This window comes from Ranitomeya variabilis, chromosome 7 (genome assembly GCF_051348905.1).
Source record: "Ranitomeya variabilis isolate aRanVar5 chromosome 7, aRanVar5.hap1, whole genome shotgun sequence".
NCBI lineage: Eukaryota > Metazoa > Chordata > Amphibia > Anura > Dendrobatidae > Ranitomeya > Ranitomeya variabilis.
The window spans coordinates 209170209-209193427 of NC_135238.1; the positions used below are offsets into that span (position 1 = coordinate 209170209).

At 40.2% G+C, this 23219-nt stretch overlaps 1 protein-coding gene across 1 annotated transcript in view; it reads left to right on the plus strand.

The window, feature by feature from the left end:
- The window catches only part of LOC143784492 (sodium channel protein type 2 subunit alpha-like), a 235500-nt gene that overhangs the window by 196909 nt on the left and 15372 nt on the right, over positions 1–23219 (plus strand). The window contains exons 21-23 of the mRNA XM_077272790.1: positions 1137–1259; positions 16169–16450; positions 19831–19884. Coding sequence (XP_077128905.1) covers positions 1137–1259; positions 16169–16450; positions 19831–19884 — 459 coding nt within the window. The remainder of the gene's footprint in view (positions 1–1136; positions 1260–16168; positions 16451–19830; positions 19885–23219) is intronic.

Below are 23219 nucleotides of genomic sequence, written 5' to 3' on the forward strand. Positions count from 1 at the left end.
GTCTCTGGCAATGGTGGACTCTCTTCATACTTCTTGATTCCGTGTGTCTCTTTTAATACCTATATTTCGGCTACTTCTTATTTTGGACAAGAACATATTATGGTCATACCACCAAACTAGTCATGTTTTGGTCACCAAAATACGTGACCACATCACTAGACGAGTCTTGTCTTGGCAAACTACATTACTATGATCTTACGATTAGACTAGTCTTGTTATGTCTGACAGTATACAGTGACATGGTCTAATTCATAGGATTATTGTTGTTTTTCCGCGAGGTTGTCATGTTTTCTTTTATGTAATTAGACAGACACAGGAGCTCATGACTCATGTTGGCGAGAATTACATGATTCCTATTTAACAGTGTTATAAAGGGGTCAAGTATTTAACGACGTATAACATTTTGTCCATATGTTTTCCATTCAAGTGTGTTACAGGAGTCTCCTCGTTAGTTGCCTCCTACACCCAGTAAAAGAATACATTTAATTGTGCTTGCCTGGTCATGATCATAATGAATTCATTATATAAGTTCTCTTAAAGGGAACCTGTCACCTGATTCATGCTGCCAAAACCAAGGGCAGGATCAATCAGAACCTGGCTCTACGATTGCATCTAGATATATTTTTCTTTAAAAAACAAAAATCCAGCTGATCTTCTCTCGACTTGAACCAAGTCACCTTTTCTGAAAAGGAATCTGTCACCAGGTTTTTGCTACTTCATCTGTGAGCAGCATAATGTAATAAAAGAGTCCCTGATTCTGGCGATGTATCACTTGGTTTACTGGGTGCAGCGGTTGTGATAAAATCATAGTTTTTAGATGTCGCATGTAGTAGAGCCCAGAAATCTAACCCCCGCGCAAACCAAGCTCTCTATGTACATTGTCTATTGACAGTAAGCTGCTTATTAAAAGAGAGGCATGGTTGGACCAAGGCTCATGTGTACTCTGCATTGTGACAACAGGTGTTATCGGGCGAAACCTCGTGGGCTCTGATCTAGCCAAATTTCATTTTGCAGCTTGATCATCTGGTGATATCGAACAAAACCTCTTCTCTTCTGGAAAAACAAAGCATATGTCATGTTTTTACGGCAGAACGTGGTGCAAAAATGAGAACTGTTGTTTTTTGTTTTTCATATAGGTTTCTCTGGTTAGCTTAGTAGCTAATGCCTTGGGATATTCAGAACTAGGAGCTATTAAGTCACTAAGGACCCTAAGGGCATTGAGACCACTGAGAGCCCTTTCACGTTTCGAAGGGATGAGGGTAAGACAAACAAGGCCTTTTAATGCATGTAGATACACGCATGTGGCATGTGATAAGGCATGAACCGGCGGCTCCGTACTATTACATTACACATCATTGCAGCTACAGGACACATTCACCTTTTATTGTTTTATTCAATGATATTTTTCCTTAATGAACTGAAGATGATGCTCAGTGGCTTATAATTCATAATTAAGAGGCTACAATGGCTTATGATCCGGTGATAGTCCACTGCTTCGATAAGAAAAATTAAATGAATAAAATCAATGGGCTAGTACTCCAAAATTTCCAAAAATGTTACCGATAGTGTTTATGGCTGATTTGCAAAGACAAAGTTGGGTATTCTATTTATCACAAGTTCAAAGCAAAGAGAAAAACAGATTGCCGCACCAACCGCTAGTGAAAACACCTGTGCATGTGTGTGTCAGATATCCAGCGTATATGCCACTTGCAGAACTTGGGTGCTGCCACAGAAAAATAATCCATAGATTAGCAAAAACGTAGAAAAAAGTGGGCACTCACCATCTGCTAATGTTCAGTCTTTATTGTGCCACATGCCAATTGCAGAAATAGCAGGGAGAAACGTGATATAAAAAGACGACGGCCGTTTCGCGCTGCTGCGCTTCAAGAGACGTGGAAGCGCAGCAGCACAAAACGGCCGTCGTCTTTTTATATCACGTTTCTCCCTGCTATTTCTGCAATTGGCATGTGGCACAATAAAGACTGAAGCAGATGGTGAGTGCCTACTTTTTTCTACGTTTATTCTATTTATCAGCTGATGTTTTAGTTCTGTCTGCAGCCGTCAGCGGCCAGGACTAGTCACTTTAAAGGGAACCTGTCACCTGAATTTGGCGAGACCGGTTTTCGGTCATATGGGTGGGGTTTTGGGGTGTTTGATTCACCCTTTCCTTACCCGCTGGCTGCATGCTGGCCGCAATATTGAATTGAAGTTCATTCTGTCCTCCGTAGTACATGCCTGCGCAAGGCAATCTTGCCAGACAAAAAAATCACACCATGTACCATCTGGTTCAGTTCTGCAGGCAAGAGATTGATGGATTGAACTGTTCCAAATGGCAGACATGGCCACATTCCAGATAGGCACACAGAACTGCACAAGGAAGCGAAACATATCTGCTTCCTCAGGACATTACATGGCTTAAAGGAGATCTCCAGGATCCTATCCCACTATGTAGTAGGTGTAATAATAATAATATTAGCAAATACCTCCAATTAGAAATGTAGTATAATTTTTCTGATTTGCTATGTCTCTTTCCTCATGCGCAGGCATTGCAGGACCTTAGGTATCCATGGTTACGACTAGAGTTGAGCGAATTTGTTCGGGTTCCCTCTTATTCGGCAAGCTATAGCGCTTACCACATAAGCTGCAGAGGAAACCCGGTTTCCCGGATCGCTCCGGCTGATCAGCTGATAGGCGCCGCAGCTGCATGTTTCGCGGCTGGGTCACTGTCACAGCGCAATCATGGAGAGACGGTTTGTTGTTCAGCTGATCAGCCGACACAATCCAGGAAGCCGGGTTCCCTCTGCAGCTCATTTGGTAAGTGCTATTACTTGCCGAATAAGACGGAACCCAAACAAATTTGCTCAACTCTAGCTACGACCACTGATATAGTGACAGTTAGCCAGTTAGTGGTCGTAACCATGGACACCTAAGGTCCTGCAATGCCTGCACATGAGGAAAGAGACATAGCAAATCAGAAAAACTATACTACATTTCTAATTGGAGGTATTTGCTCATATTATTATTATTATTATTATTATTACACCTGCTACATATTGGGATTGGATCTTGGAGATGGAAAATGAATTAAAACAAATAAATAATCATATACAAATAACAAAAAAAAAAATGAAAAAAATTTTAGGACAAAGATTAAAAAAAAAGTAAAATGCATCCCAGTAGTTCAGTGGGTTAGCTAGCGCCTGTTGCTTTGTATCATTGGGTTCCTGGGTTTGAAGTCGACATTTGCATTGAGTTTGTGTATTCTCCCCATTTTTGTGTGAGTTTCTTCCTACACTCCCAAAAAATATACTGAATTTAGGAATTAGATTGTGAGTGTTGGCAGTTTCTGTACCTTGTTGCAGAGAATTTTGGTGCCATATAAATGGATAAAGTAAATAGTAAATCTCCCGTGATGGACATATTTTACATCTGCACCCTGAGCCACATGAAGAATATGAATGACCCCAGTTATTTTTATACATCACTAGTTTTTATTGACCCAAACTACTGTTATTCTTGCAACAAAGATGCAGCAAAATAGGCAAAAATCTACTGTAGAACGTTTCGCAGGAGAGTACCAAGGTTGTCTATGGAAATCACGTGGCATAAGCGGGAACCAATGAAAATGGGAATCTACAAATATAGCCAATGTCATTATTATAACACATTGGCTGCAGGTAATAAATCCGGTAATAAACCGGTGAACAATATTCTTCATTCAAAGCAGTTTTATTATTATTGGCTTAATCTGTTAGGTGGATGCTGCCATATAATACATTGTTTTCCTCACTGTAGTAAAACCTTATTAAACATTGTATTTTTTTTTTCTTGCTATTTAAACATATTAGTCTGATACCTATATAATTATTCTCTGAAGCTTGTACTACAATGACTCACTTGAGATCGCCAACTTGTAGAATTACTTAGAACTCATAACTGTAGTATTCATTATAAGATGCAAAAATAATTGTATGTTCATAAATATCAATTTAAAGAAATCTTAAAAGCATTTTTTTTTTATTCCCAAAGACAGTGCCCCAGTGTCTTGTCCATTGGCTGAGTATAGTATTACAACTTTATTTACTTGGTTGGAAATGGACTAGTCACAGCTCGTGGTCAAAATTGACGCTGTTTCTGTAAAAAATGATGGACTCAATTTTCCCATCCTGTGGAAGTCATTAAAGGGGTACTTCAGTTACATAATATTGATGATCCAGCAGAGGCTGGATATACACAGGGTGGGCCATTTATATGGATATACCTGGGTGGGCTATATGGATACACCTAAATAAAATGGGAATGGTTGATGATATCAACTTCCCATTTGTGGCACATTAGTATATGGGAGGAGAAAACTTTTCAAGATGGGTGGTGACCATGGCGGCCATTCTGAAGTCAGACATTTTGAATCCAACTTTATAAATGGCCCATCCAGGTGTATCCATATAAATGGCCCACCCTGTACATTGTAGGTAGCTGAATTGCACAGATCCATTCAGTCTTTGGTGTATATTGCCGATCAGCTCTTATTCCTTTGAATGTCCTGCAGCCCCCAACTATATTGTTTCGTTACAACAGCATCTGTAGTAGATTAACAAGAATTCAATAGATCCTTATTAACTTTGATGTAAATTATTCTCAATCACCTTTCTAGGATCATTTACCATACCAGTGCAATCATTTCTTTGACTCTGTTACCTCATAGCCTGGTTTCTAGTTTTTTTTTTGCAGGTTGATAGCCTTAAAGACGACAGCAACCTCTGCTGCACCTTCATGTTCTTGCAGCAGAGGTTGTCAAGACCACACCCAGTTCTTACATCAATAATTTTTTTGCTTGACTTAAAGGGAGCTATGGGCGGTGGTTTTGCTGTAGTTATAAAGTAAAAACTTGCTTCCATGATCACGCAAGAGTATGCACTGGATTTAAGAGACGTCAGTGCTGACATCACCTGGCTGGAGAGATCAATCAAAGAGAAAATATGTTTCTTCAAACGATGTATATGGTACCGCCCCAGTTACTTGGGGTAATGGTTTTCCACTCACGGAGACAAGTTTGTACTTTAGAACTTAAGCAAAATGACTACACACATAGTTTGTCTACAAACATCATTGTAATCATCATGTAATTGCCTGGAGGAACCTGGGATTAGTTTAATAGGCAACTTTCTGACAGCAGGTCCCCTTTAAAATGTGCTTGGGTCACAGTATTATCACCTACAACTATCAGAAATATGACGTTTTAGTAAAAGTCATAACAATTGATATACAAGTCTCCGGAAAACTAATATCGTTGAATAAACTTCGCAAGTACGGTGCGTGATATATTCAAGAATGTCAAGAATGGCATATAAACACGCACATAAGATGCGAGGAGGCTTTATTTTTAGAAATCCAATATAAAAATGATTGCCTCAATGACTATTCATGATTGATCAGTGGTGAAAGGTTAATTCTAAAAATACCTCCAGTCATTCAATTGTCTGATTATATCTGTATAATATACGTCGTATAGTGACTCAGGATGGCTATTGATGTACATTTATCAATAGTGTTGACAGTCAATCACCACCTTTTGGCATCTGAAATGGGTTCCTTCCATTTTTAACAGGATTTTGGCTACGTATAGGTTACTAGATAGAACATAATGTTTAAAGTCTACACTATACACCACACATTACATCTGTATTGATAGTAGATCCCTGTTTTAAGCAAAGGAGAACTTCTATTTCTATCCCTGGCTTCGTTATGAGCCACAGAACTATTCTTCAACAGAAAAGTATTAGCTAAACTAGCTGTTCATTAAAATTCAGCTATCAGGCTCCATGGAAACAAAGCCACGGCACGGCTGATATGACTTATTTTTCTACTTGATGGTTCAGAAATAAGATTGTTTTTCCTGCAGCAACATAATTTAAACAGTCTCGAAATTCCAAGAACTTCATTGGTAGAATAATAAGATTGAGGTATTATTATTATTTATTATTATAGCACCATTTATTCCATGGCGCTTTACATGGGAGGAGGGGTATACATAATAAAAACAAGTACAATAATCTTAAACAATACAAGTCACAACTGGTACAGGAGGAGAGAGGACCCTGCCTGCGAGGGCTCACAATCTACAAGGGATGGGTGACAATACAGTAGGTGAGGGCAGAGCTGGTCGTGCAGCGGTTTGGTGGTTACTGCAGGTTGTAGACTTGTCAGAAGAGGTGGGTTTTCAGGTTCCTTTTGAAGGTTTCGATGGTAGGCGAGAGTCTGATGTGTTGTGGTAGAGAGTTCCAGAGTAGGGGTGATACGCGAGAGAAATCTTGTATACGATTGTGGGAAGAGGAGATAAGAGGGGAGTAGAGAAGGAGATCTTGTGAGGATCGGAGGTTGCGTGTAGGTAAGTACCGGGAGACGAGGTCACAGATGTATGGAGGAGACAGGTTGTGGATGGCTTTGTATGTCATGGTTAGGGATTTGATCTGGAGTCTCTGGGTAATGGGGAGCCAGTGAAGGAACTGACAGAGGGGAGAGGCCGAGGAGTAGTGGGAGGATAGATGGATTTATAGGGCAGTAGAGTTTAGGATAGAATGGAGGGGCACAAGAGTGTTAGAGAGGAGGCCACAAAACAGGAGGTTGCAGTAGTCAAGGCAGGAGATGATGAGTGCATGGACTAAGCTTTTTGCAGATCTTGTTTAAGGAATGTACGGATCCGGGTTGTCTGAAAATTTGTTTTACGACGTTTGCCATTGGGGAAATGTTGGGACAACCCCAAACATATTAGACCGTTTACACGTTGGCTGATGAATTTGGTGTGTTAAGCTGATATTATACTATTGTGTATGGCCAGTGTTGCAAAATATTAGGAGAAATCAGAATTATAGCTAAGCCAGACCTTTTCTCTGCAAAAATTATGTATAGTAACTGTGAACAAAGCATCGAACACATAGATAGGGTTGATGGCATATAGGAGGTGGAAATGCACTTGTGGTTGTGTACGGACACAATTCTCATGTAGGCATAAAAAATATCAGCTGCTTCGGCTCTGTCTGAAGAGGATGTAAAAGCTATTCTGCATGTGAATTCCAGTGGATATAGGAGCGATCAACGCTGCCGAGTCTAGAGTAAGTTTTCACAAAAGGGCAGTAAGTACAGTAGTTCACCTATGTGTTTTGGGGTTGGTACAACATCATTGTTGTGGCTATCTTGAAGAATGGGCTAGTACAGCCCCAAAATGCATAAAATAAACTACTATACTTACCTGTCCTTGTGTAAAGAACTATTCTCCACTCAGCAGCGTAGAATCACCTACTATTGATCCCTCCTATATCTATTGAAAAACGATGTATAGACAGAGAAGGGGGCAGGCTTAGCTATTAAATGATCAGACAGTAAGACCTGCCGAAACCTGGAGTCATACCTTAAAAGTACTCTATTAGCACAAAATGACTGTTCAAACCAAGCACAGGCGTTCAGTGCCCTCGTGACATCACCAAACAGTTCAGTGCGCCTTCCCACCTACTTGTTTTATATCTACTTCCACCATTCCACCATTCTCTTCCTTGATTGACAGCTCTTGCTATACAGGAACCAGAGAAAGGCAGATGAAGATGGAAAACAAGTAGGTGGGAAGGGGCACTGTACGGCTCTCCAATGGCAAGGGTGCATCAAACGCCTGTGCTTGGTTTGAACAGTCATTTGTGCCAGCAGACTACCTTTAACCCCTTAAGCCCCGAGGGTGGTTTGCACGTTAATGACCGGGCCAATTTTTACAATTCTGACCACTGTCCCTTTATGAGGTTATAACTCTGGAACGCTTCAACGGATCTTGGCGATTCTGACATTGTTTTCTCGTGACATATTGTACTTCATGTTAGTGGTAAAATTTATTCGATATAACTTGCGTTTATTTGTGAAAAAAACGAATATTTGGCGAAAATTTTGAAAATTTCGCAATTTTCCAACTTTGAATTATTATGCCCTTAAATCACAGACATATGTCATGCAAAATACTTAATAAGTAACATTTCCCACATGTCTACTTTACATCAGCACAATTTTGGAACCAAAATTTTTTTTTGTGACGGAGTTATAAGGGTTAAAAGTTGACCAGCAATTTCTCATTTTTACAACACCATTTTTTTTTTAGGGACCACATCTCATTTGAAGTCACTTTGAGGTGTCTATATGATAGAAAATACCCAAGTGTGACACCATTCTAAAAACTGCACCCCTCAAGGTACTCAAAACCACTCTGAAGAAGTTTATTAACCCTTCAGGTGTTTCACAGGAATTTTTGGAATGTTTAAATAAAAATGAACATTTAACTTTTTTTCACACAAAATTTATTTCAGATCCAATTTGTTTTATTTTACCAAGGGTAACAGGAGAAAATAGACCCCAAAAGTTGTTGTACAATTTGTCCTGAGTACGCTGATACCCCATATGTGGGGGTAACCCACTGTTTGGGCACATGGCAGAGCTCGGAAGGAAAGGAGCGCCATTTGACTTTTCAATGCAAAATTGACTGGAATTGAGATGGGACGCATGTTGCATTTGGAGAGCCCCTAATGTGCCTAAACATTGAAACCCCCCACAAGTGACACCATTTTGGAAAGTAGACCCCCTAAGGAACTTATCTAGATGTGTGGTGAGCACTTTGACCCAACAAGTGCTTCACAGAAGTTTATAATGCGGAGCCGTAAAAATAAAAAATCATATTTTTTCACAAAAATGATCTTTTCGCCCCCAATTTTTTATTTTCCCAAGGGTAGGAGAAGAAATTGGACCCCAAAAATTGTTGTGCAATTTGTCCTGAGTACGCTGATACCCCATATGTGGGTGTAAACCATTGTTTGGGCGCAGGGCAGAGCTCGGAAGGGAAGGAGCGCCATTTGACTTTTCAATGCAAAATTGACTGGAATTGAGATGGGACGCCATGTTGCGTTTGGAGAGCCCCTGATGTGCCTAAACATTGAAACCCCCCACAAGTGACACCATTTTGGAAAGTAGACCCCCTAAGGAACTTATCTAGATGTGTGTTGAGCACTTTGACCCAACAAGGGCTTCACAGAAGTTTATAATGCAGAGCCGTAAAAATAAAAAAATCATATTTTTTCACAAAAATGATCTTTTCGCCCCCATTTTTTTATTTCCCCAAGGGTAAGATTAGAAATTAGACCACAAAAGTTGTTGTGCAATTTGTCCTGAGTACGACGATGCCCCATATGTGGGGGTAAACCACTGTTTGGGCGCATAGCAGAGCTCGGAAGGGAAGGAGCGCTATTTTACTTTTCAATGCAAAATTGACTGGAATTAAGATGGGATGCCATGTTGCGTTTGGAGAGCCCCTGATGTGCCTAAACATTAAACCCCCCCACAAGTGACACCATTTTGGAAAGTAGACGCCATAAGGAACTTATCTAGATGTGTTTTTAGAGCTTTGAACCCCCAAGTGTTTCACTACAGTTTATAATGCAGAGCCGTGAAAATAAAAATTCTTTTTTTTTTTCACAAAAATGATTTTTTAGCCCCCAGTTTTGTATTTTCACAAGGGTATCAGGATAAATTGGACCCCAAAAGTTGTTGTCCAATTTATCCTGAGTACGCTGATACCCAATATGTGGGGGGGAACCACTGTTTGGGCGCATGACAGAGCTCGGAAGGGAAGGAGCGCCATTTGGAATGCAGACTTAAATGGATTGGTCTGCAGGCGTCACGTTGCATTTGCAGAGCCCCTGATGTACCCAAACAGTACAAACCCCCCACAAGTGACCCCATATTGGAAACTAGACCCCCCAAGGAACTTATCTAGATGTGTTGTGAGAACTTTGAACCCCCAAGTGTTTCACTACAGTTCATAACGCAGAGCCGTGAAAATAAAAATTCTTTTTTTTTTTTCACAAAAATGATTTTTTAGCCCCCAGTTTTGTATTTTCACAAGGGTATCAGGATAAATTGGACCCCAAAAGTTGTTGTCCAATTTGTCCTGGGTACACTGATACCCAATATGTGGGGGGGAACCACTGTTTGGGCGCATGACAGAGCTCGGAAGGGAAGGAGCGCCATTTGGAATGCAGACTTAAATGGATTGGTCTGCAGGCGTCACGTTGCATTTGCAGAGCCCCTGATGTACCCAAACAGTACAAACCCCCCACAAGTGACCCCATATTGGAAACTAGACCCCCCAAGGAACTTATCTAGATGTGTTGTGAGAACTTTGAACCCCCAAGTGTTTCACTACAGTTTATAACGCAGAGCCGTGAAAATAAAAATTCTTTTTTTTTTCACAAAAATGATTTTTTTAGCCCCCAGTTTTGTATTTTCACAAGGGTAGCAGGAGAAATTGGACCCCAAAAGTTGTTGTCCAATTTGTCCTGAGTACGCTGATACCCAATATGTGGGGGGGGAACCACTGTTTGGGCGCATGACAGAGCTCGGAAGGGAAGGAGCGCCATTTGGAATGCAGACTTAAATGGATTGGTCTGCAGGCGTCACGTTGCATTTGCAGAGCCCCTGATGTACCCAAACAGTACAAACCCCCCACAAGTGACCCCATATTGGAAACTAGACCCCCCAAGGAACTTATCTAGATGTGTTGTGAGAACTTTGAACCCCCAAGTGTTTCACTACAGTTTATAACGCAGAGCCGTGAAAATAAAAATTCTTTTTTTTTTCACAAAAATGATTTTTTAGCCCCCAGTTTTGTATTTTCACAAGGGTAGCAGGAGAAATTGGACCCCAAAAGTTGTTGTCCAGTTTGTCCTGAGTACGCCGATACCCCATATGTTGGGGTAAACCCCTGTTTGGGCACACGGGAGAGCTCTGAAGGGAAGGAGCACTGTTTTCCTTTTTCAACGCAGAATTGGCTGGAATTGAGATCGGATGCCATGTCCCGTTTGGAGAGCCCCTGATGTGCCTAAACAGTGGAAACCCCCCAATTATAACTGATACCCTAATCCAAACACACCCCTTACTCTAATCCCAACAGTAACCCTAACCACACCCCTAACCCAGACACACCCAACCCTATTCCCAACCGTAAATGTAATCCAAACCCTAACCCTATCTTTAGCCCCAACCCTAACTGTAGCCCCAACCCTAGCCCCAACCCTAACCCTAATGGGAAAATGGAAATAAATACATTTTTTTTAATTTTTTTATTTTTCCCTAACTAAGGGGGTGATAAAGGGGGGTTTGATTTACTTTTATAGCGGGTTTTTTAGCGGATTTTTATGATTGGCAGCCGTCACACACTGAAAGACGCTTTTTATTGCAAAAAATATTTTTTGCGTTACCACATTTTGAGAGCTATAATTTTTCCATATTTTGGTACATAGAGTCATGTGAGGTCTTGTTTTTTGCGGGACGAGTTGACGTTTTTGTTGGTAACATTTTCAGACACGTGACATTTTTTGATCGCTTTTTATTCCGATTTTTGTGAGGCAGAGTGATCAAAAACCAGCTATTCATGAATTTCTTTTGGGGGAGGCGTTTATACCGTTCCACGTTTGGTAAAATTGATAAAGCAGTTTTATTCGTCGGGTCAGTACGATTACAGCGATATCTCATTTATATCATTTTTTTATGTTTTGGCGCTTTTATACGATAAAAACTATTTTATAGAAAAAATTATTATTTTGGTATTGCTTTATTCTCAGGACTATAACTTTTTTATTTTTTTGCTGATGATGCTGTATGGCGGCTTGTTTTTTGCGGGACAAGATGACGTTTGCAGCGGTACCATGGTTATTTATATCTGTCTTTTTGATCGCGTGTTGTTCCACTTTTTTGTTCGGCGGTATGGTAATAAAGCGTTGTTTTTTGCCTCGTTTTTTTTTTTTTTTTTTCTTACGGTGTTTACTGAAGGGCTTAACTAGTGGGCCAGTTTTATAGGTCGGGTCGTTACGGACGCGGCAATACTAAATATGTGTACTTTTATTGTTTTTTTTATTTTATTTAGATAAAGAAATGTATTTATGGGAATAATATATATATTTTTTTTTCATTATTTTGGAATATTTTTTTTTTATTTTTTTTTACACATTTGGAAATTTTTTTTTTTACTTTTTTACTTTGCCCCAGGGGGGGACAATACAGATCGGTGATCTGTCAGTTTGCATAGCACTCTGACAGATCACCGATCTGAGGAAAGTGCAGGCTGCTTCACAGTGCCTGCTCTGAGCAGGCTTCTGTGAAGCCACCTCCCTCCCTGCAGGACCCGGATCCGCGGCCATCTTGGATCCGGGTCTGGAGCAGGCAGGGAGGGAGGTAAGACCCTCGCAGCAACGCGATCACATCGCGTTGCTGCGGGGGGCTCAGGGAAGCCCGCAGGGAGCCCCCTCCCTGCGCGATGCTTCCCTGCACCGCCGGCACATCGCGATCATGTTTGATCGCGATGTGCCGGGGGTTAATGTGCCGGGGGCGGTCCGTGACCGCTCCTGGCACATAGTGCCGGATGTCAGCTGCGATAGGCAGCTGACACCCGGCCGCGATCGGCCGCGCTCCCCCCGTGAGTGCGGCCGATCGCGTATGACGTACTATCCCGTCACCAGGAATTAAGTCCCAGGTCACCTTGACGGGATAGTACGTCAAACGGGATTAAGGGGTTAAAGATGAAGATCGGGGACAGAAATTGTATTACTAAATAACATATAGTAACTTACTATTTTCAGTACTTTAACAGCATTTTGTATGTGTTTATGTGCCATGATACATACGGCTCACACACAAGGCAAAACTGTGTGCACAGACCCATGAATAACAGCACATGTAGTCCTTATGTCTATATATTCTGCAATATAACTACTGTGGTGCATCCTATCCTGTCCTAGAAGCAATGAAGAAAACCGCTGTAATATAGCATACAGTAAAATTAGGGGCACACAGAGGATCAGTGTGAGTCCTATAAAGTTCTGCACTGAACCATATCATAGGTATGTGTATAAGAAATGATGCAATTTATCATACATGTAGTGATCATTGCAGTACAAACTTCAGACATAGTAAGTGTGAACTGGTGGGATAAAGATAATTTCTTACTGGTTTCATGCATGTCAGGAGCTAAAATAAAACACATCAAAGCACGAGATGAATACCCGATGATACTGTTAACAATACTAATATCATAGCAAATATATGCTTCTACCAACGCATGCGGCACATTGTAATAAGAGACTACATTCTCTATTCACATAATATCCCAGATACAGAGTATAGTCATTGATTCAAGGGCTTTGATGGGTGTCAATCAACAATTTTTCTTTGATAGACTTTAGCCTAACTGAAACTACGCAGGCAAAATAGTTAAGGTCTGACCCTATAAAATTTAGGTAATTTCCTTGATAAACTATATATCTCTGCCAGGTTGTTCTAATACTTGTCCTTTCAAATTTTCACACAAAATTAATTTTTGAAAAGTTTCTACTGAAAAATATTTCCTTCAAGGAAAACTGTAGAGTTACTTCTCCAGCTTTTACTTATTGCTTGTTACCACTCCAACTTTTACTTATTGCTTGTTTCCTCTCCAGCTTTTACTTATAGCTTGTTACCTCTCCAGCTTTTACTTATTGCTTGTTACCTCTCCAGCTTTTACTTATTGCTTCTTACCTCTCCATCTTTTACTTACTGCCTGTTGCCTCTTCAGTTTTTACTTATTGCATGTTAACGCTTCAGCTTTTACTTATTGCTTGTTACCATACCAGCTTTTACTTATTGCTTGTTATCATACCAGCTTTTACTTATTGCTTGTTAACACTCCAGCTTTTACTTATTGCTTGTTACCATACCAGCTTTTACTTATTGCTTGTTACTAGTCCAGCTTTTACTTATTGCTTGTTACGTCTCCAGCTTTTACTTAATGCTTGTTAACACTCCAGCTTTTACTTATTGCTTGTTACCATACCAGCTTTTACTTATTGCTTGTTACTAGTCCAGCTTTTACTTATTGCTTGTTACGTCTCCAGCTTTTACTTAATGCTTGTTACGTCTCCAGCTTTTACTTAGTGCTTGTTACCACTTCAGCTTTTACTTACTAAAATTTCCAGCTGTGGACAGTGGATCACCAGAGAACCCTATATTCTTCCCACTACCATTAGACCCCTCATGCTGCTCTTGACACCAACAAGACCATAGTCATGGTGTCTACAGGGTGGAGAGGTCTTGTAGACAATAGTGAACTCCATAGATTTGCTGTAGGCATTTTGGCCAGCATATGACAGTCACTAAGACCGTTAAAAGTGAGACCCCATCAACATACACCTACGGTAACACCTCAGTTAGTAACTGATGGTGGTGGTAGTTTCCTGACCGGTTGTCCATTACTATTATTTTACAGTCTTTTTTATTGAATTCGCTGCTGTTCTTTCTCATAGGCCTAGCCTTATTGTGTATGTAAGCACAACTCAGGATGAGCAATGTGGTGACTAAAGAACTGTCCTGTTTAAGCAACCCCCACTCACATACTATACTAAAGTATAGATATCATAAGGTCGATCTCACACATTAGGTTTTTTTCTCATACGTGAAAAACTGTCCATGTTTTTTTGCAGTGTGCTGGACCCATTTTTGGTCTCTTTGTCAGTCTTTACCATTTTTTTTGCATTCCATTTTTCATACATGAAAAAGAAATTCTTAACTTTTCCTACTCATTAAATAGTAAAATAAGGACAGTTATCCATTTTTTTTCACGGAGCCTTACTTTTTTTTTAGGATGTGTGAAAATGAAAAAGACAAATTTATTGTAATAGTTCCGTAATCTATCTGCAAAAAACAAACAAAATAGAACCATTAGGCTTTGATCATACTCGATCTGGGTTATGTTACACTAAGGGAAAAAAGTAAAAAAGAAGGCTCCAGTGGCCAGTGTGAAAATTAAAGAGATTTTTTTTAAATACAGATTGCCACATATAAAAATGTAAATACATTTAACACACAAAAAATGATTTAAACAATGGGTCATTTTCTGATGACACATTGCCTTTAAAGAAACCCTCTTCCCATCAAAGTTTTCATCCTTTTAATATATTGCAGTCATCATATTATACAGCACTGTGTACTTACAATTGCTCATTTTGCCTTTCTACCCCGATAAGTCTTCTCTTTTCCATTAGGTCTATGAAATCACATGATTAAAAACTGACTAGCTGATTCCTTCTAAGCTCTATGTAGAAACGGGAGGTCAATTTTCCCTGCGTGAGTCATAAGTCACTGCAAAAATCCCTGGCAGGGGGAGGAGGGAGCAACTGGGTCAGGAGTTGAAGAGGGGACGATAAATGCAGGGAAAATAGACTTCCTGTTTCTGCATAAAAACAGAGAAAAGAGAAGAATTTACTGGGTAGAAAGGCAAAATGAGCAATTGTAAGTACTCAGTGCTATATAATATGATGATTGCAATATTTTAAGAGAATAAAAACTTTAATAGGCGTGCTTCTTTAAGCTGTTTATTGAAGATAATATAAAGGATGTTATAATATTTGCTGTACCAGTATTAGCTCATTTTGTAGTTTTCAAAGTATTGTTGCAAAATGAATACACATTTGGCAAAGTTATGAGAAAGGACAGCACATAGAAAACAGAAACAGAGAGAACAATCTATACTATTGCTATTCAAAATGACAAACTGTAATGTTAATATAATGCATGTCCATCACACTCCCGATATACCCATGGCTGATTAGAGCATGTGCAAATCTAAGGAAAGCAGTGCATGGTTCAGATTCAAATCTATGTTGCTTTCTGACAACAATTTGTAATGTATTTCATGTTTTTTTATCACAATCTTTTATATTTTTTTCCAGTTTTTATCTTATTTTCTGAACAAATTTTGTCCTAAAATCATTCCACCACTTATTACTTCTGTTCAATATGATTTACGGTTAATTTTGTTTGACTTGGGTCCTTTATTACATTTCTTTTAACATTTTTCTTTTTTTTTTTCCCTGCAGTTTGCATGTCTATGCGTCCATCTTTCCACTATCAGGTCTTTATTGTTCTATATTGTATTCTATATATTTTCCTTTTTTTTTTTTTACTTTGTGATGTCTGAGTTATTTTCTTACATTACCCACCTGTTTAGATTTATTTTAGTTTTTTTTCCATGTCCAAGACTGACCTCTGACAGCGTGATCTATATTGTGAAAACCTGACATTCTTTTTTTTTTCTCTCTAATCATTACACTAGGTGGTTGTGAATGCGCTGATCGGAGCAATTCCCTCCATCATGAACGTGCTGCTGGTCTGCCTCATATTTTGGTTGATTTTCAGCATAATGGGAGTGAATCTTTTTGCGGGAAAGTATTATCACTGCGTTAATACCACGACGGGTGTAAATTTCCTTGATACGGAAGTTAATAATAAATCAGAATGTTTACAGCTAATAAAGGCAAATCAAAGTGCTCGATGGAAGAACGTAAAAGTCAATTTTGATAACGTGGGAGCAGGATATCTGGCGTTACTTCAAGTGGTAAGTCCAGTTCATATATTCTCTACAACGTCTGTGTATACCACAATCTAATCTAAAGACTAGGTGACCTTCGCACAGATTTTTTTTTATTGTTTAATTCCTAAATGCAAAGTTAAGCAACTTCAAAAATAATCTTAATTAAACATGTTCTTTTATTTTGCTCATGCAAAACTGATCCAAACATTGCGTAGGTCCTGCTCTTGCCAGTTCTATGCACTCCCCTCCCTTCTCTCAGTATTAGAGATAGCAGGAGTGAGAGAGAATGGTTTGTACCTAGATCTGCAGTGGACATAGGAGAGAGTACAGTTATATGAAAAAGTTTGGGCACCCCTATTAATCTTAAGCTTAATGTTTTATAAAAATTGTTTTTTTTGCAACAGCTATTTCAGTTTCATATATCTAATAACTGTTGGACACAGTAATGTTTCTGCCTTGAAATGAGGTTTATTGTACTAACAGAAAATGTGCAATCTGCATTCAAACAAAATTTGACAGGTGCATAAGTATGGGCACCCTTATCATTTTCTTGTTTTAAATACTCCTACCTACTTTTTACTGACTTACTAAATCACTTTTTTTTGTTTTGTAACCTCATTGAGCTTTGAACTTCATAGCTAGGTGTATGCAATCATGAGAAAAACTACTTAAAGTGACCACTTGCAAGTTGTTCTCCTGTTTGAATCTCCTCCGAAGAGTGGCATCATGGGCTCCTCAAAACAACTGTCAAATGATCTGAAAACAAAGATTATTCAACATAGTTGTTCAGGGGAAGGATACAAAAAGCTGTCTCAGAGATTTAACCTGTCAATTTCCACTGTGAGGAACATAGTAAGGAAATGGAAGAACACAGGTACAGTTCTTGTTAAGGCCAGAAGTGGCAGGCCAAGAAAAACATCAGAAAGGCAGAGAAGAAGAATGGTGAGATCAGTCAAGGACAATCCTCAGACCACCTCCAGAGAGCTGCAGCAACAACTTGCTGCAGATGGTGTCACTGTGCATCGGTCAACTATACAACACACGTTGCACAAGGAGAAGCTGTATGGGAGAGTGATGCGAAAGAAGCCGTTTCTGCAAGCACGCCACAAACAGAGTCGGCTGAGTTATGCAAAAGCACATTTGGATAAGCCAATTTCTTTTTGGAAGAAGGTCCTGTGGACTGATGAAACCAAGATTGAGTTGTTTGGTAATACAAAAAGGCGTTATGCATGGCAGCAAAAAAACACAGTACATAGTTGACCGATGCACAGTGACACCATCTGCAGCAAGTTGATGCTGCAGCTCTTTGGAGATAGTCTGAGGATTGTCCTTGACTGATCTCACCATTCTTCTTCTCTGCCTTTCTGATGTTTTTCTTGGCCTGCCACTTCTGGCCTTAACAAGAACTGTACCTGTGTTCTTCCATTTCCTTACTATGTTCCTCACAGTGGAAATTGACAGGTTAAATCTCTGAGACAGCTTTTTGTATCCTTCCCCTGAACAACTATGTTGAATAATCTTTGTTTTCAGATCATTTGACAGTTGTTTTGAGGAGCCCATGATGCCACTCTTCAGAGGAGATTCAAACAGGAGAACAACTTGCAAGTGGCCACTTTAAGTAGCTTTTCTCATGATTGCATACACCTGGCTATGAAGTTCAAAGCTCAATGAGGTTACAAAACCAAAAAAAGTGCTTTAGTAAGTCAGTAAAAAGTAGGTAGGAGTACTTAAAACAAGAAAGTGATAAGGGTGCCCATACTTATGCACCTGTCAAATTTTGTTTGAATGCAGATTGCACATTTTCTGTTAGTACAATAAACCTCATTTTAAGGCAGAAACATTACTGTGTCCAACAGTTATTAGATATATGAACCTGAAATAGCTGTTGCAAAATAAACCATTTTTATAAAACATTAAGCTTAAGATTAATAGGGGTGCCCAAACTTTTTCATATAACTGTATCTCAGGGAGGGCATAGAAAACAAACTAGAGAAACAAACTAGAGACAAGAAACAAGAAGGAAAGGGTAGAGAGCGGTAATAAATATTAGAGCTATACAAATGCATGAATGCAAGAGTGAAGACAGCAGCACCTGGCTACAAAAAAAGTTTACATCCAGCCTATATTACTGGGAGAGAAACTCCCACAAAAGTAAAAGCTGAAAATTGGATCAAACTTGACATCAGGAGCTCAGAAATGAAGATAGCAGACTTAACTTTAGGGTGATTTTTATTAACTAAAGATAACCACTAGCACAAGTAAAAAATAATGTTTTCCATGTCAAATGTGTTCATGGCCTGTACAGGGTTTCTGTCTGCACAGGATGACTGTTCAAGCCAAGTACAGGGGCTCGGTGCATCGTGGCGTGGCCAATTATTTAAATACACCTTCCCATCTGCTTATTTTACATCTATCTCCTCCCTTAACGGCTTTATGAAGTCAGAGCTGTCAATCAAAAAAAGAGATGGGTGTGTGGAGATAGAGCGAAAACATTCAAATGAAGGTTTGAGTGTATCCAGAAGGGTCTATTAACATGGACGAACAGGCGGCACTAAGTGAACACCGTGTTTTAAAGGGACCCTGTCAGCACAGAATGACTGTTGAAACCAAGAACAGGCGCTCGGTGCATCATGACGGGGACAATCATATAACATTACCTACACCTTCTTTACCTGCTTGTTTTCCATCTATGCAGGGGATTTGGATAATTTTGGATCTGTTTAGAGTAAAAAAAAAATTCTGCTCATTGGTGAATATTCACTTTATATGATGCGCTGGTTAACGGTAGCAGTGCATTGTGCTAACATTATACTGGAATACTTAAATCCTACAGAGAACAAGGAGTATTAACCCTCAGAAGTATATACACTAGTATAGAGCGAAGTGAGACACAAATAGATCAAAGTATAATGCAAAAAGCCGTCTTTATTAATTAAGCTCACTTACAAATTCCATGTGGGCGAATAGCCCAAATACAAAAACAAGACGAGAATAAAATGGGGGGACAAGACAAAAGCATCACAAACTACCAAGGGACCTCCACTAATGTATAATGACCCAGAGCAAAAAGATACATATGCAATTCTCCATAAAAAACAGAAAAATCTAACCAGCAAGTGCTGAACAAAAAAATAATAAATTGCTCATAATATCTGAAAGGATCTATTGCTTACCCATGTGGGGGGGGGAGGGGACCCGGCAGAGTAGACCTACTAGCCCCGACGCGCGTTTCACGTAGTTGGCTTCCTCGGGGGGCTGCAATACTGTCCGCTTCTCTGCATAACGGTATTACTGCAGGCAAACACGGTCACTACGTAAGTGAAGTTAATTTGTGAGTTAAAAGCAACATGTTCACAAGTTTTCTGAAGAGTGTTATAATGATGCTAAGTGCATTTTTCTTGCAGGCAACATTTAAGGGCTGGATGGATATTATGTATGCCGCAGTTGATTCACGGAAGGTTTGTATAAATTATGAATGACTTATGTCATTAGTGTGACATCGGCTTCTGTTACAATGTAATTCTATAAGAAAAACAAGCCCTGAAGCGTCAGTGATTTATTTTTCCCAAAACACTTTTGATTGTACACTTTAAATGTCACATCAGGTTAGTACATAAAGGAAAATGAGTGCAATTTTAATAAGGCCCTATAACAATACACAAAAGTCATGCGCTACAACACCACGGTAAAGGTAAGATTATTCCTCAGGTCACCCTTTATCTTACAACCCCCAATTTTTATCCTCAGGTCACCCTTTATCTTACAACCCCCAATTTTTATTCTCAGGTCACCCTTTATCTTACAACCCCCAATTTTTATCCTCAGGTCACCCTTTATCTTACAAACCCAATTGTTTTCCTCAGGTCACCCTTTATCTTACAACCCCCAATTTTTATCCTCAGATCACCCTTTATCTTACAACCCCCAAATTTTATCTTCAGGTCACCCTTTATCTTACAACCCCCAATTTTTATCCTCAGGTCACCCTTTATTTTACAATTCCCAATTTTTATCCTCTGGTCACCCTTTATCTTACAACCCCCAAATGTTATCCCCAGGTCACCCTTTATCTTACAAACCCCAATTTTTATCCTCAGGTCACCCTTTATTTTGCAACCCCCAATTTTTATCCTCAGGTCACCCTTTATCTTACAACCCCCAATTTTTATCCTCAGGTCACCCTTTATCTTACAACCCCCAGTTTTTATCCTCAGGTCATCCTTTATCTTACAACTCCCAATTTTTATCCTCAGGTCACCCTTTATCTTACAACCCCCAATTTTTTCCCTCAGGTCACCCTTTATTTTACAACCCCCAATTGTTATCCTCAGGCCACCCTTTATCTTACAACCCCCAATTTTTATCCTCAGGTCACCCTTTATTTTACAACCCCCTTTTTTTACCCGTCATGTAGCCTCCTAATGACCTTGTATAGGCAAAGCGCATCAGGCCGTTATAGATTCTGCTGTCTTTGCCATTGTGGTATTAATGTATAATAGATTCAATGGGTAATTACTTTTTAAGTTCCTTATTTAAAAAATTTCTTTAAAATGTTTTATGAAAAAAACCCTCATATTTCATGTTCAATCTTCAGGAGCGCACCGCTCTCCTATCTACCAGCTTCCTGCTTGCCTGGGGTGGTAGTGCTCTCCTGGTGATTGAAAATTCTAATTAGCAACTTTACATGCTACCAGTATAGTCTGCTTTCTCTCTGAGGCATCGCAGAGGAACAGAGACAGTGACCTGGCCAGATCCATCTTGGAGCAGCGCATGCAAGCTCTACAGTAAAGACCTTGTAAGTGCTGCCCTTTTTGTGCACTCGTTGTCTAGGAGAACAGCCACATCTGATAGACTAGAATGGTGTCCAGTATCCTTGACAGTGAGCAGTAAACTATAAAATTAAACATTCCCCAAGACGATTTTTAACAAGTGGTAAATGGCAAAGTTGCTTGGTTTTTTTACAGGCACTTTGCAATTATTCATAATGTTAGGAAAATTACAGTTAGGTTCATAAAATCATAGAATGTTATAGTTAGAAGGGACCTCCAGGGTCATCGTGTCCAACCTCCTGCTCAATGCAGGATTCACTAAACCATCTCCGACAGATGTCTGTCCAGCCTCTGTTTGAAGACTTCCATTGAAGGAGAACTCACCACAGTAACTACATACAAGTGGAAGGATTCCAATGGTTCTCAGGAATAGCTTTAAGGGCATAATTAATTTTTGTACAATAATGTTTGTGTGTTGGGTGTTTTGCACGCTGATACAATTTTGTTCCCCAGGAGGCATTTTTATGTCATATTACATATGATAAATAATTTTTGATCACAGCATCTTTTACACTCTCCTCTTTTTGCATTTTGTGTGGGTTTTTTTAGGGTCTGTACAGTCCTCTTATCAAGTTGTATGTTGTTATCATGTATTTAACATATTAGCTAGTGATGAGCGACTCTGCCAAAAATCGAATTTGCCAGGAAATTTTTTTTACATAAAATGTATTTGATGCAAATTGATTGTATATTTTCAGAACCTGAGGTCCCTCCAAACCCCTCGATCATAACAAGCATATAATATACTGTATATACTGTGATATAGTGACCCCTGTAACAGGTAGGGGGCGCTGCATGGTCTCCCCGGTATGTGCACGGAGTCGTATTGAGGCCGTGAGAATTGACCTGCAGTAATGTCAGGATCACGTGACCAGCCCAGGTGATCCATTACTGTGGGTGTGGTTACAGGTACATAACCTGACCAGGGTGTGGGTCACATGGGTCTTCTGTGTGGTTCCAGTGTTGGATCTGAATGGTCCAAGTGCAAGGTCCTGGAAGCCTGTGCTTGGGCTGTGTGCCCCCGTGTAGGAAGACCTGGGAGGAGGCTTCCTGGAAAGCACATGGCTTGGACCTGGTGGCCTGTGGTGTTGGACTGAGTCCTGAATAGCACCCAGACAGGCCACGGCTTCTGTGTCGAATGGTCCCAGGAGGGATGGACGTTCTGAAGAATACAGTGTGATCATGGTCCGGCACAGTCTGTGTTAGAAGCTCCTGCGAGTGGAGTCTTCTTGGAGCACCTGAGAGACTGTGGACCTGGATGATCGGCGTTGGGGAAGCTACCGGCCTTCGGTGGCTCTGGACTGACTGATGTGTGCCGGCCAGGCAGGTTGGTGAACCCCGTTAGGCAGTTTCCCCAGGAGAGAGGACTGACAAGGAGTCAGCAGATGGAGCAGGAGCTCCCATAAGGTACCTCTATAAGCTGTTGGTGCTTGTAAACCTGAACTGTGTAGTAACCCGTGGCAACTGGTCAGTGAGGACCAGCGTGTTTAGTTGCCACAGAATGAGGATATGAAACTTGATGTGATGTCCTGGTACAGTGTATAAATGGACTGTTCGTGATGTGGTTTATGATACCTTAATAAACCAAATAGACTGTTTTGTTTTAAAAACCCGTGCCCGTGTGCTGAATGTCGCGGCAAAGCGAGTGTCCCCAATACACTCAGTAAGAATAGTCTGACATTATCTTACATTTTGTGGAGAATGCAGGCAACGATCCAGCACGCACACGTGGAGTTGATTGCTGTGGCTCGGCGGGGCCACGAAGATAGCATCTGGCTGTAACTCGGCAGGGTTACGAAGCTGACAAGCGTCTGGCTGTAACTCGGCGGGGTTACGAAGCTGACAAGCGTCTGGCTGTAACTCGGCGGGGTTACGAAGGGGACAAGCGGCGTCCTGTGGTTTGGCGGGTCCACGAAGCCGGCGGTAGAGCCTTGTGGAGCGTGGCTGCGGTGGCGGCAAGAGGT